This window comes from Rhinoderma darwinii, chromosome 4 (assembly GCF_050947455.1).
Source record: "Rhinoderma darwinii isolate aRhiDar2 chromosome 4, aRhiDar2.hap1, whole genome shotgun sequence".
Classification (NCBI taxonomy): Eukaryota; Metazoa; Chordata; class Amphibia; order Anura; family Rhinodermatidae; genus Rhinoderma; species Rhinoderma darwinii.
The window spans coordinates 260,461,171-260,474,085 of NC_134690.1; the positions used below are offsets into that span (position 1 = coordinate 260,461,171).

A 12,915-nucleotide genomic window follows, 5' to 3' on the forward strand; every position below is an offset into this window, starting at 1 on the left:
TTTTCCATATATTCTGTGCCATTCAAACCTTCAGATTTTTCCGGTATGCCAATCAGCCTGACATTATTACGACGTAACCTGTTTTCTAGGTCGTCGGTTTTGTTAAATAAGGCCAAAATATCTTGTGTCGACTTCTTGGAATCTTTCATGGTGTTAAACATATTATCTTCCAGGTCAGTGACCCGTCACTCCACTTCACCTAGGCGCTCATTAACTTTTTGCATATCGTGCCTAATAATAGCAATATCTTCCTTCATTGCACCCACCTTCATATTCAAGGTTGACAGTGAGGACTTGCAGGAGTTAATAGCCAGGAGCAAATCTCTCAATGTCGGCTCTGCTTTCTCCATTACATGTTGCGCAGGGACCGTCTCCCTCCCTGATTCATCCGCGGGCAAATCGCTCCAGCTTGCCTGCAATTGTGACCACCGGCTCCACGTGCTATTCAGCACGCCTCTCCTCCCCATCGCCATCTTGTGAGTCCCGGTCCGCGGGTCTCTGAGGGAATCGCGCCTTGCTTCTGGTCATATTTTGGCTCATCGACTCGTATTCACCGCAGCAGGTAAGGATCCACGTTAGTACAGGGATTCAGGTAACTGCCAATGAATATAGATCACCTCAGGCAGAGTAATCGGATAAATTTAAGGAGTTCTTGCAGGAGCTCACGAACGTGCGACTCTCTACATGCTCAGCAAGCCACGCCCTTCTTTGGCAATGGTCTTAGCGGACACCTTCCTTAGTGGGATAGCCTCTGGACAGCGGGTAGCGTAATCAAGGATCAGCAGAATATGCTGGTGTCCCCGGGCGGACTTCACCAGAGGTCCTACCAGATCCATTGCAATCCTCTCAAAGGGGGTTTCAATAATCGGTAGAGGCATGAGAGGGCTCCTAAAATTTGCTACAGGGTTGTGTAATTGACACTGTGGGCAGGATTCACAATATCTTTTTACCTCTTCATGTACCCCTGGCCAATAACACCTTTGCAAGATACGGTCTTTTGTTTTGTCATAGGCCAGATGTCCCCCTAGCACATGTGAGTGAGCTAGATCTAACACATTTTGGCGATGAGTCTTAGGCACTACCAATTGTTCCACCACTTGGCCCCCTACTTCACTGACTCTATATAATAGGTTCCTTTCCATGGCAAAATGGGGAAATATTTTCTCAGCCCCGGGGTCTTGGGGTACCCCATTTATTACTTTTACATTTTCCCTGGCATGGGTTAATGTAGGGTCTCTGAGTTGAGCAGTGCCAAAGTTATCTCTGGAGACTGGCAAGTCAGGGAGACCGATTTCAGCAGGGTCTTCCTCAATATCTCCTGAAAATACCATCTCCTGAAAAAACCTCTCTGTTTCACCCAGGGTCACCCCTACTGCTTGCCCATTGTCAGGCTCTCCCACTGGGATAGGGTCAACCACATTCACATTTATATTGGTCAAACATTTTTCAATCCTTTCCCATATTTGCCAAAACAAATCAAAGTCACATCCCACAATTATATTATGCATTAATGTTTTTACAACCCCTACTTCATGGGTTACATTTCCACATGGAGTTTCAAAAGACACCACAGCAGTGGGATAATCTTTTGTATCTCCATGTATGCAGACCACTCCCATCCGCCTGTTTTGCAGTTTTCGGGTGTCCACCAAACTAGCATGGACAAGAGTCACCAGACTACCAGAGTCCAACAGAGCCTCCACCGAGTGTCCCTCTATCATCAACTGGCAGGTTTGTCGCTCTGTGTTTGGAGAGAACAAGGCAGAGTAGGCGGGTCTAGCAAACAGTGATGGTCTCTGCCCGCATTCTCCACCATTTGTAAGGGGGCAGCCCACCGGATCGCTGTCTCCTGGGGTAGACAGGCACTTTTGGCACAGTAAGAACAGACTACAGTCCAGTCACAGTGTGGTACTACTGGCCTCAGCCAGTTTTATTAGGTAGAAAAGCCGTAGCAGAAAACAAATAAATACATAAAGTAAATCCTAGGCTGTCTGGCCACTAACTAACATGCAGTTCCTAACTACACAGAGCTGAGCCTAGAGCTCCAACTCCCAAACACAACACCACAGTTGCTTTTACTCACATCCAGCTTTCCCAGGAGCAGAGAGAGAGACTGTGAACTATGCCTCTGTTTAAAGCACCTGAAGTGACTGGTAGAATAGGAACCCTCCCAACTCTCCCTATTCCAACAACCAGGCCCTTTTACACAGGTTTTCCAGAAAACCCTTGAGCAAGGAAAACACATTTTCCTTCTAGCTCAATTCCCTGGCTGTTTTAAAATGTATACGACAGGAACCTGGGTGAGATGTACACTTCGTCCACTACTTTTCCCATGGTCCTGTCACAATATATATATATATATATATATATATATATATATATATATATGCACCAAAGAGAAGCTCAAAACATATATGTAGCTCCAGAACTAAGCTCTGCATATAAATACAGCACCAGGACCAAGCTCAGTACATATATACAGCACCACAACAAAGCTTAGTACATATATACAGCCCCAGAACCAAGCTCAGTACATATATACAACACCAGAACCAAGCTCAGAACATATATACAACTCCAGAACTAAGCTCTGCATATAAATACAGCACCAGAACCAAGCTCAGTACATATATACAGCACCAGAACAAAGCTTAGGACATATATACAGCACCAGAACAAAGCTCGGTACCTAAATACAGCCCCAGAACCAAGCTCAGTACATATATCCAGCACCAGAAAAAAGCTCAGTACATATATATCAGAACAACCAAGCTCAAAACATATATATATATATATATATATATATATATATATATATATGTACTGAGCTTTGTTCTGGTGCTGTATATATGTACTGAGCCTGGTCCTGGTATTGTATATTTGTACTGAGCTTGGTTCTGGTGCTGTATATATGTACTGAGCTTGGTTCTGGTGTTGTATATTTGTACTGAGCTTGGTTCTGGTGCTGTATATATGTACTGAGTTTTGTGCTGGTGCTGTATATATGTACTGAGCTTTGTTCTGGTGCTGTATATATGTACTGAGCTTGGTTCTGGTGTTGTATATTTGTACTGAGCTTGGTTCTGGTGCTGTATATATGTACTGAGCTTGCTCCTGGCACCGTATCTGTGCATTAGCCGGGAGAGTTGTCGCGGCTTACTGCGCACTCCGCACTGTCCTCCACCCTTCTCATGTGCACAGCCTAACTAGATGAGCTGAGCACGCTTAGGATATTGAATGTGCACATATAGGTCTATACGTAATGGGTGAGTTTAATATAATGTGTGGGTAGGTCTGCACGCTTATGTAATTATATAAATAGTGTGTCAATCCACACTAAAGCATTCTGGACAGGGAATTTCTTTATTTAGTGTCCACTTTAATGTAGGGGGTATCTGGAATATCATAATTGTTTTATTTTATTATTAGAATAATTTTCAATGGTGTAATACACTGCAAAACTCTGTGAACCCATCCCCCCCCCCCCCCGCATGTCTTCGTCCGAAAAACAGGGAACCTGTTATTAAAAATTTGAATCCCACCCCTGCGTTCAGCTACCGTTTTTCAGGCGTTCACGCCCCGATATACGCCTAAAAACTCTGCGTGTGAACATACCCTCAAGCAGGCCCTCTGACGTGTCTCCCTCAGCCTACTGACGTGTTTTTTTTTGGGAGATTCTTTATTTTGTGATCTGAAAGGTACATTTTACAAAACAAGAAGAATACAAAGTATATATATATATATATATATATATATATATAGGAGCAGGAAAAGTACAAGGCAATATACAGAGTGAACGAAACAGTCCAGTGTGGCATTCTCACGTCTACTGACATATTTACTCTAGGTCCAAGTCCATTTCACTGTCTACAATACTGTAGCATTTCCTGCTCGGTCCACTAGGTGTCAGCACAACCTGGATTTGTTATCTGAACTATTTTACTTATTTTGCTAGGAACCTTTATTTTGTTTCCATCGTTTCCCTACATCCGGGGTGTTCGGCAGGGAGCCCACTGCAATGTCGCTACAGAAACAAGTCTGAAAACGTCTGAATGGTGCGTTATAATTTGTGTAGTGTGGCTGCGGCACATGTGTACGGTTGTTGTATTTATTTAGCTTTTATTTTTCACTGTATATTTATGCATGTAGTGACCTGTCAGCTAGGAGGGGAACAACCTGTGGATTTGTAGCAATTCTGGCAATGCAGCCCCGGGATCCTGCTGCATGGCATGCTGGGAGCTGTAGTTCTATACTAGTTATAAGCAACATGTTGATCTGAAGAATATTTGGAAACAATGAGGGTAAATTATCAGGAAAAGCTACCCATCAGCCACCATTCCTTAAAGGGGGTTTCCCCTTTGGTAAATCCTATGTAGAAAGCTGCCATTTCATTCAGGAGAAGCAGGTGTTGCCCCCCTGGTGATAACAACTGATTTACTAGGGACTTGTTCAAATAGAAAGTTATGCAAAGTGGACAACCCCTTTAAGGAGTGTAATTACCCACACTAAACAACCCCCTAAAGTGCCGAACAGGAGGCCTGAAAAGAAAGCTCTTTCCGGTTTTGTAGCTTTACATGGTATATTGCAATGATACCTCTCAACCAGTCAGCAGCTCAGAAAATGATCATGTGACATACACTCCATGACTCCTCAGGAACATGATAATCACATAATCCTCGTCAGAGCTGCTGAGAACTGACGTGATCGCTAGATGACTCCACAGAACTACATGGTGACGCTGTTATGTAGAACTGCCCCAGGTTTCTTCTTCTTCATTTGGACTATGTCAGTTGCTGAATTTAAAAAAAATGTTTTATCTATTCTTTGACATTTTAATTACTTTATCAAACTTTAATTTCACTTTTTTTGTGGATCTAGGGGACTGGACAAAAATGCATTTAACTTTTAACATATATTCATTGGAATGCTTATGTGATCCAATGCATCAAAAAACTGACCGACACCTATTACGTCATACCTATGGCACGGCCTAGTAGGCATCTACGTACACCAGTCCTGGAGGGCTATGTTTCTACGGCAGGCTCCGTTATTGCATCGCAGGGGTTAGTGATTGGGGGACAGAGCGAGACACTATGGACTGCAGCATCTAACGGCCATGTTCAGAGTTCTCTCCGATCACAGATGTCCCCCATTGATGACGCAGCTCAGGCGCGCTCCATAAATGTATGGTGAATGGCGGTCAGAGGTTCATTGTGTGAATATATGATGGGAGATGTCACACTGCAGTTCATGCTATTCTTGCAATATTGTTCATCAGAGGGTCACGTACTTGTCGTCACAATAAACACGAATGAGCAGCACCCCAATATTCAAATGTGCATGTCTGCTGATGGGCTTAGTCTGAATCGCCCGCATAGACAGCGAATAAAGACCGCGCTCAAGTTTAAGTATTAGAGTGACGTTTGCTCCAGTGAGTGAGGCTGTGCCGAGATATATCACTGCAGTAAATGACTCTAATAATTGAACTTGGGACGTGAGTGCTGTCTTCATTTACTTTATACTTGTGTCTGCTGCGTGAAACTCACGGCATATCCTATTCTTGTGCGTTTTTTTTGCGAATCACGCACCCATTGAAGTCAATGGGTGTGTGAAAATCACGGACCGCACACGGACGTCGTCCATGTCCGTGATTCATGCAACCGTTGCTAAAGAAATAATGAGAAAAAGAAAAACACCTCCTTCAGTTTTTTTTTGCTGACGTAAAAAATGTATGACATACGCGCGTAAAAAACACAGACGCGCACCGTAGACGGATGTCACTCGGAACTGCAATTCAAAACAAACGCTGCGTCTTTTACGCGCACAAAACTGACAAGTTTGTTTGAATAAGGATTTAGAGTCACAGTTACCTCCTGCTGTTATCGAACAGACTTTGACAAAAATTTGATCTTGGCACCTATACACCATTCCCTGCATCCTTCGTCTAGGGCTGAGTAGCTATTTCTGGGGCGCCATGGAGCACAACATTATCAAGGGCAAAATGGGTGCAATGCAGCTGTAGATGATGACATCGAGTGGTGGGTTTTCGCATTACATTATGGGTAGCCAGAGTGAGACTTCAATGTGGGTTACCTGTATCTGTGTAATTATGCCAGGGAAAATGAAGATCAGCTCTTGTACTGTTTATAAATGAATAAATATGAAAAACACTCGTTCAGTGATGCCGTTTTACTCCTTTTTTTTCTTATTCTAGCAGGAAGATAGGAAGGAATCTTAATGGATGAGAGGAAGATGAAAAGGAGGAGTCCCAAGACCTCCACTAATCACCCTCCACCTCTCGTGAATTCCAAGAAAAATTCCGTGCCACTCAGCAGGAGCACTGGGTTTTCAAATGTTGTGCCACAATCAGCTGGGCAAAAACCAAAGCTGAAAAGGTGAGTTTGTATGTTCTAATCTTCTGGGTTTACACAAGAGCCCCTTGTACCTGTGTGCCATCTACTGAATGAATAGAATGGTACCATGACATCTAGAGCAGGGGTCCCAAACCTTGTGTGGCGTAGGAGCCCCGCTCATATAAAACACAGGTCACATTAGGTATTAAGGAGAATAATGGAAATCAAATACATTTGCTTGTTGAAAGCACCTATCAGTCATTCCTGGTATCCCTGAGGATGACCCTTGTCTACCACATCCATTAGCCCCAATAGGGCAATTAGAAAAGGCCCATCTAAAGCATAGAACACCATTAACTGGAATCGCTAAGCAGAAAGTTGCTGTAATTCAGCAAGATCTCTGCTTATAGTCACTGAATGGGAAACGTCATTGTTTACTTAAACAGGTTGTGAAAGTTCTGATAAATAACAAGTCCTGCACCTGTGTGACCATCACAAGACCAGGACGGATTTTCATCCTCTTGATGTTAACAATAAAAGATTCCATTCAATGACTACAAGCAGACATATTGAAAACCGCAACACACAAACGTATATTGGAAAACTGAAAAACCTTTTGTCTGGCTCCATGCACACGGCCGTGCCCGTAATCACGGCCCATGATTGCGGGAGCACGGCCTGTAAAACATGGAAAATAGGACCGGTCAGCCATCGGTGGGGGGTCTCCGTGCTCAGACCCCCACCGATCAAAACTTTTGACATGTCATTATGACCTGTCAGAAGTTTGAAGGTTTATTTACACTTTAAACATGATATTTTTTTTTTCTTTATTTAGAGCTATTAAAGAGAAATCAAAATCTCAGGGAGAAGGTAAAGGTGCTACATCTGCTCCTATTCAGCACTCTTTCCTTACGGATGTTTCTGATGTTCAGGAGATGGAGAAGGGTCTTCTAAGTCTCCTGAACGACTTCCACTCAGGCAAACTTCAAGCTTTTGGTAAGATAGTCTTTCCAACAAGTGTTTAATAATTATTGGTACAGAAATTTTGGCTTGAGTTTTTATTTGCGATACTCCTTAGCGTTTCCCCACCTTTTACAGTTTACATAAAGAATGAAAGTGTTATTTCCCATGTTATGCATGTTATGGCCCTCTCCATTGAAGTCTATGAGTTCTAGAGCGTTCCAAGTCAGCAGCATGTGTGGTGGTAATTTTATCACAAATATGCAGCTTGTATGGGCATTTTGGATACATTAACATTAATAGGTTGTGTAGTAGTTCCTGCGCTGACCAGCTTCCTCTTGTGCACTGACAGTCTGCATTCAAAATCCTATCTTAAAACCTCGTGTGAATGTTGAGGGAGGAGAGGGGATAGGTCTGCTCTCTGGAGGAGAGGGGACGGGTCTGCTCTCTGGAGGAGAGGGGACGGGTCTGCTCTCTGGAGGAGAGGGGACGGGTCTGCTCTCTGGAGGAGAGGGGACGGGTCTGCTCTCTGGAGGAGAGGGGACGGGTCTGCTCTCTGGAGGAGAGGGGACGGGTCTGCTCTCTGGAGGAGAGGGGACGGGTCTGCTCTCTGGAGGAGAGGGGACGGGTCTGCTCTCTGGAGGAGAGGGGACGGGTCTGCTCTCTGGAGGAGAGGGGACGGGTCTGCTCTCTGGAGGAGAGGGGACGGGTCTGCTCTCTGGAGGAGAGGGGACGGGTCTGCTCTCTGGAGGAGAGGGGACCGGTCTGCTCTCTGGAGGAGAGGGGACGGGTCTGCTTTCCTGATTTCTTCTGTCTAAAAGTGAAACTGCAAAAATGCTGGTTAGTTGTTATTAGACACTGTATATCACACTTTCTTTCCCTTAACTTGTCATAATTCTGGTTGTGGTCCAATAGTAAATATGCATTGAAGGGCTACTGTAGAGGAATCCGTCCTCCGTTGTCACTGTTTGGGGTAGACCGCTTCAGTCCCAGAATGTGCTTTCACTCTGTACGTTTTTCGCGCTTCCTCTTGCAGGTAATGAATGCTCTATAGAGCAGATGGAACATGTTCGGGGATTGCAGGAAAAGCTGGCACGTCTGCATTTAGATTTGTATGGTGAACTGGAGGAAATGACAGAAGACAAACGCAAAACTGCCAGGGATTCCAATATGGACAGACTACTCTCTGATGTATGTGTTACACGGCAAGCATATGTGCTTAGATTAAAAAAAACATAGAGCACGATTCATAGAATTTTTTATGAAGTATAGTGCATCATTTTAGAGCAACTATGATTTTATATTTTTGTGTGTGTATAAACCCAGTCCAGTCACATTATTATGACCACCTTCTACTTTCAACGTCGGCAGCGCATAACCCATGAAGGAAGTGATGTGTCGTGGGCTGACTTGGTGGGTATATAAGGTGTGCCATAGGCTGTCTGAACACTCGTTGTTGCCATGGGTAAAAAGGAGGATTTATCAGAGTTGCAAAAATGGATGATTATTGACTTCCAGGCCAAGAGTGGCAGTATTTCTCACACAGCGCAGTTTGTGAACTGTTCGTGTGCTGCTGTGGTGAAAGTTTATCGTGAGTGGACAAATGGCACCATTGGGAACATGGGCTATGAAGGTGCACGAGGGCCGAATGGCACGCTGCAGTGGAGCAACTCCCCGTAAAAACGGATGGTCACTGCTCCTATGCTGACAAAGGTGCATCAGAAAAAAAGCTTCAATTTGCACAGCAGTATCAGATTTGAAACACTGATGACTGGCAAAGGGTTGCCTTCTCCCATGAGTCACGTTTTCTGCTTCATCGAACAGATGGACATTGGCGTTTCAGGCGAGAAACATCAGAGAACAAACACCCTGCAACCATTGCTGGAAGAACACAAGCTGGTGGTGGCAGCGTTATGGTCTGGGGAATATTTTCATGGCATTCTCTGAGCCAACTCATCCACGTGGAAGGCACTCAACCGATTTAGATATGAATCCATCGTTGCAGATCATGTCCCCGCATACATGCTGTTTGCCTTCACAGGGGCAGATGGAATCTTCCAGCAAGACAATGCGACATGTCACACTGCTAGAAATGTCCGACAGTGATTGGAAGAGCACGACCAAGACTTCCAAGTAGTTACCTGGCCCCCTAATTCATCAGACTGGAACCCAATTGAGCATCTGCAGGACCACCTCCATCGTATTGTTCTCTCTATGGATCCTCCACCACGCACCCTGCAGCTAATGTGGGATGCACAGCAGTCATCATGGCTCCAGATCCCGGAGACAACCTACCAGCACCTTATTGTGTCACTCCAAGCCCGTCTGGCTGCTGTCCGTGCTGCACACGGCGGTCACTCTGGATATTAGCTGGTGGTCATAATGATGTGACTCGACTGTATAATGTGTGTGTTAAGCAAGGCATTTCCAGGCTCGATACAAAACACTCATTTAGGTATAGCTTACTAAACTTTGGCTTACTATATTCATTGTATCTATTCTATGGTATTTTACTAACTTGTTTTCTTTTTGTTTTGCAGCTGGAAGAACTGAATTCCTCTATGTATCCTTTTTAATTTCATCAGTTATTTATATATTGTTTCTCACCTTTTTCATTATAAGTTGTATGTATGTAAAGGCAGCTTCAGATTTTGCACAGCAAAGATTGCCATGCCCATTAGATAGCTGTCTGTCGAACACTCACTTGGAGGAGAAATAGAGCCCCCTTCTAGAGAATAGGCCATCGATGTTTAATGATGGGGGGTCCTGTGGTGTCTTATGAGGTGAGCCTGTATGTAAGGTACTCTTGACCCAGCAATTTTGAATATTAATAGACAGCAACATACAACTCTCCTCCGTGCATTTTCCTTTTCTTGTCTACCCTTAACTGCTTGATTCAGACAAAAGCTTCACCTGGCAGATGTCCAAGATATCTCAAAAACCACCGCTACCTGAAGACCTGAGGCATTACATGCTTATTGAACACCCTATATCGTGTCGTTGCTAACAGTATTCTGAGCAGTGTGCCCAATTGTCCGTAAAGCTGCTTTATGATCCATACATATCTTCCATACCTCATATATTTTACATGCGTGAAAAACATGATTGAGTAATGGTGTTTTCTGTCCCAGTTTGTGAAATCCAGGTATTTATGGGCTGGGGACTGTGACCTCCAAAATATTCAGTTGAATTCATTCCTTTTGCTATTGTGTTGCATGTACAGAATAGCTCCTGCACAGTAATCTACTGTATCATTGGTCCTAATATGTGAAAAGTTTGGGGTTTGATAAATGCCTGTTCTGTTTTATATATGGGTTTTGCAAAGCCATTCTATCTCTTTGGGAATGGCCAGCCTAGCCTATGTATCCTTTTTGTTTACATGCCGACAATCAAATGCTACTGTATATGTTAAGATTTTTATGGTGTGGGTGGTGCTGTTTTCATTTGCACAGTGTTATGCCTCCATTGTGTATATCGTTTATAAACACAAGCTGAAAAGTATATGCTTTTTTATGGGATTGTTTGCAGCACTGGTTCAGTTTGTTTGGGAATTTAAAGCCAATTTGCAGCCAGAAACTAAAAACTAAAGTTGGGTATTCGGCTTCTCAACCCCCCACACCCTTCTGTCGTTTGTGGTGAGTATTTCTCCTTGAGTCCGTGCTGAAAGAAGCGTAGTTCTAATCTGCAGCCTGGGTGGTATTAAATTCTGATAACCAAGACCAAGGAGGGGGTGGTATTGGGAAGTCCAAACTCCAGACAAAAGTTTTTGGGGCTGGAGTTTGCCTTTAAACACTTGTAATACCTGCATTCTAGCTTATTCATGACATTGCTCTTCTTTGTGATTGGCCAAATAAATACTAAATACAGCTTTCTCTCTTTTTACTATTTATTTTATAAAATGCTTCGTTTCTAAGTTTGGTGGGGTGTAATGTAAAATGGTTATGTCAAGCATAAAATAAAACTAAACATTTTAACAAGGTTAAAGTCAAACATTTTTATTCTTTCTGGCTTATGTAAAATGTTCACATTACATTGTGACTTTGTCGTAATCTATTGACTTTATTTACCAAGGTTGTTGATTTTTAAAGGTATTAATCGGGTGTTAGGCGAAATTCACACGACAGGATTTCCCAGCCGGGTGCCAGCCGTTCATAAATCGGCCGTCACCCGGCTGCATTAGGAACAATAGACCCCTAATGGGGCTATACACACGACCGATTTTTTTTTGACGGGCCGGGAAAACCGGCCGTCAAAAAATGGGACATGCCCTATTTTCGGCCGGGTGCCCGGCTCCCATAGAAGTCTATGGGGCCGGGTAATACACGGCCATCACCGGAATGTGTCCCGAGTGATGGCCGGGTCTACCGTCGCTCGCGCACTCTCTTCTCCTCCTCCTCACAGCGCAGAGTGCATGTGAGGAGGAGGAGGGTCTTTTTTTGCTCCCTGTAGGAGTCGGAATCCCCAACCCCCGGCCGGGGATTGGGGATTCCGCTACAGGAGAAGTGCGTGACTACACTGTCCATATATGGACACAGCGATGTCCCTTCTGCAGCAGAATCCCCAACGCTATGGCCGGGGATTCCGCTACAGGAGAAGTGAGTGACTACACTGTCCATATATGGACACAGCGATGTCACTCACTTCTGCAGCGGAATCCCTGACTCTATTGCCGGGGATTCCACTACAGGAAAAGTGAGTGACTACACTGTCCATATATGGACACAGCGATGTCACTCACTTCTGCAGCGGAATCCCCGACGCTATGGCCGGGGATTCCGCTACTGGAGAAGTGAGTGACTAAACTGTCCATATATGGACACAGCGATGTCACTCACTTCTGCAGCGGAATCCCCGATGCTATGGCCGGGGATTCTGCTACAGGAGAAGTGAGTGACTACACTGTCCATATATGGACACAGTGACGTCACTCACTTCTGAAGCGGAATCCCAACCTGGGGCAGGAAATTCCTCTCCAGGAGAAGTCAGTGACTTCTCCTGGAATGTGGGGGGGGGGGATGGGTGCAACCTACAGGGGTCTGTGTGGCATCACCTACAGGGGTCTGTGTGGCATCACCTACAGGGGACTTGGTGGCATCACCTACAGGGGTCTGGGTGGCATCACCTACAGGGGTCTGGGTGGCATCACCTACAGGGGGCTGGGTGGCATTATCTACAGAGAGCTGTGTGTGGCAACAAATTTAAATGAAATTCATCCGATTTTAAAACGGACAGGGAAAAAAACGGATGCAAATCGGTTCCAAATCAGCCGGTAAAAACTGCAACACGGAACGGAATCGGAACGGATGCAAACCGGCCGGGAAAATCGGCCAAAAACGGCGGATTTTCCCGGCCGACACACGGACCCTGTCGTGTGAATGAGGCCTTACTGTTTCAGCAAACAAAATTGGTTTATTTTTATAATGAAAAGTTTTTTTAAAATAATTAGATACTTTTTGTATTTATTCCTCACCGTTTTCAAGATCTCTTCTTGCTGTGATTCAGTAGTAATCTACATTGTTTATTTTCAGGGATAATAACTGGTCCTGCTCTTGTGGCGGACACACAGGTGCACGGCTTGCTACAAGGCACAGCTCCGATAACT

The 12,915-nt window shown here is 44.4% G+C and overlaps 1 protein-coding gene across 2 annotated transcripts; it reads left to right on the forward strand.

Moving 5' to 3' along the window:
* The first annotated feature begins 3,971 nt into the window (after nt 1-3,971).
* On the forward strand, nt 3,972-11,180 carry CCDC28A (coiled-coil domain containing 28A). 2 transcript variants are annotated; one of them, XM_075864283.1, is made up of 6 exons: nt 3,972-4,055; nt 6,215-6,395; nt 7,189-7,349; nt 8,350-8,504; nt 9,854-9,876; nt 10,214-11,180. In XM_075864283.1, exons 2-6 carry the CDS (start codon nt 6,238-6,240, stop codon nt 10,266-10,268), a joined length of 552 nt encoding a protein of 183 aa, XP_075720398.1. In that variant the 5' UTR covers nt 3,972-4,055; nt 6,215-6,237; the 3' UTR covers nt 10,269-11,180. The 2 variants fall into 2 exon arrangements, with proteins under 2 accessions (XP_075720398.1, XP_075720399.1); XM_075864284.1 differs by lacking the exon at nt 3,972-4,055 and adding an exon at nt 4,686-4,785.
* Nucleotides 11,181-12,915: the final 1,735 nt, after the last annotated feature.

What these genes read in the sequence shown, in the direction of transcription:
- CCDC28A (XM_075864283.1), top strand. Translation starts at nt 6,238, where the DNA reads ATGGATGAGAGGAAGATGAAAAGGAGGAGTCCCAAGACCTCCACTAAT. An exon ending in AGGCAAACTTCAAGCTTTTG is followed by an intron (nt 7,350 to 8,349) that starts GTAAGATAGTCT and finishes TTCCTCTTGCAG; the next exon opens with GTAATGAATGCTCTATAGAG. An exon ending in TGGACAGACTACTCTCTGAT is followed by an intron (nt 8,505 to 9,853) that starts GTATGTGTTACA and finishes TTTGTTTTGCAG; the next exon opens with CTGGAAGAACTGAATTCCTC.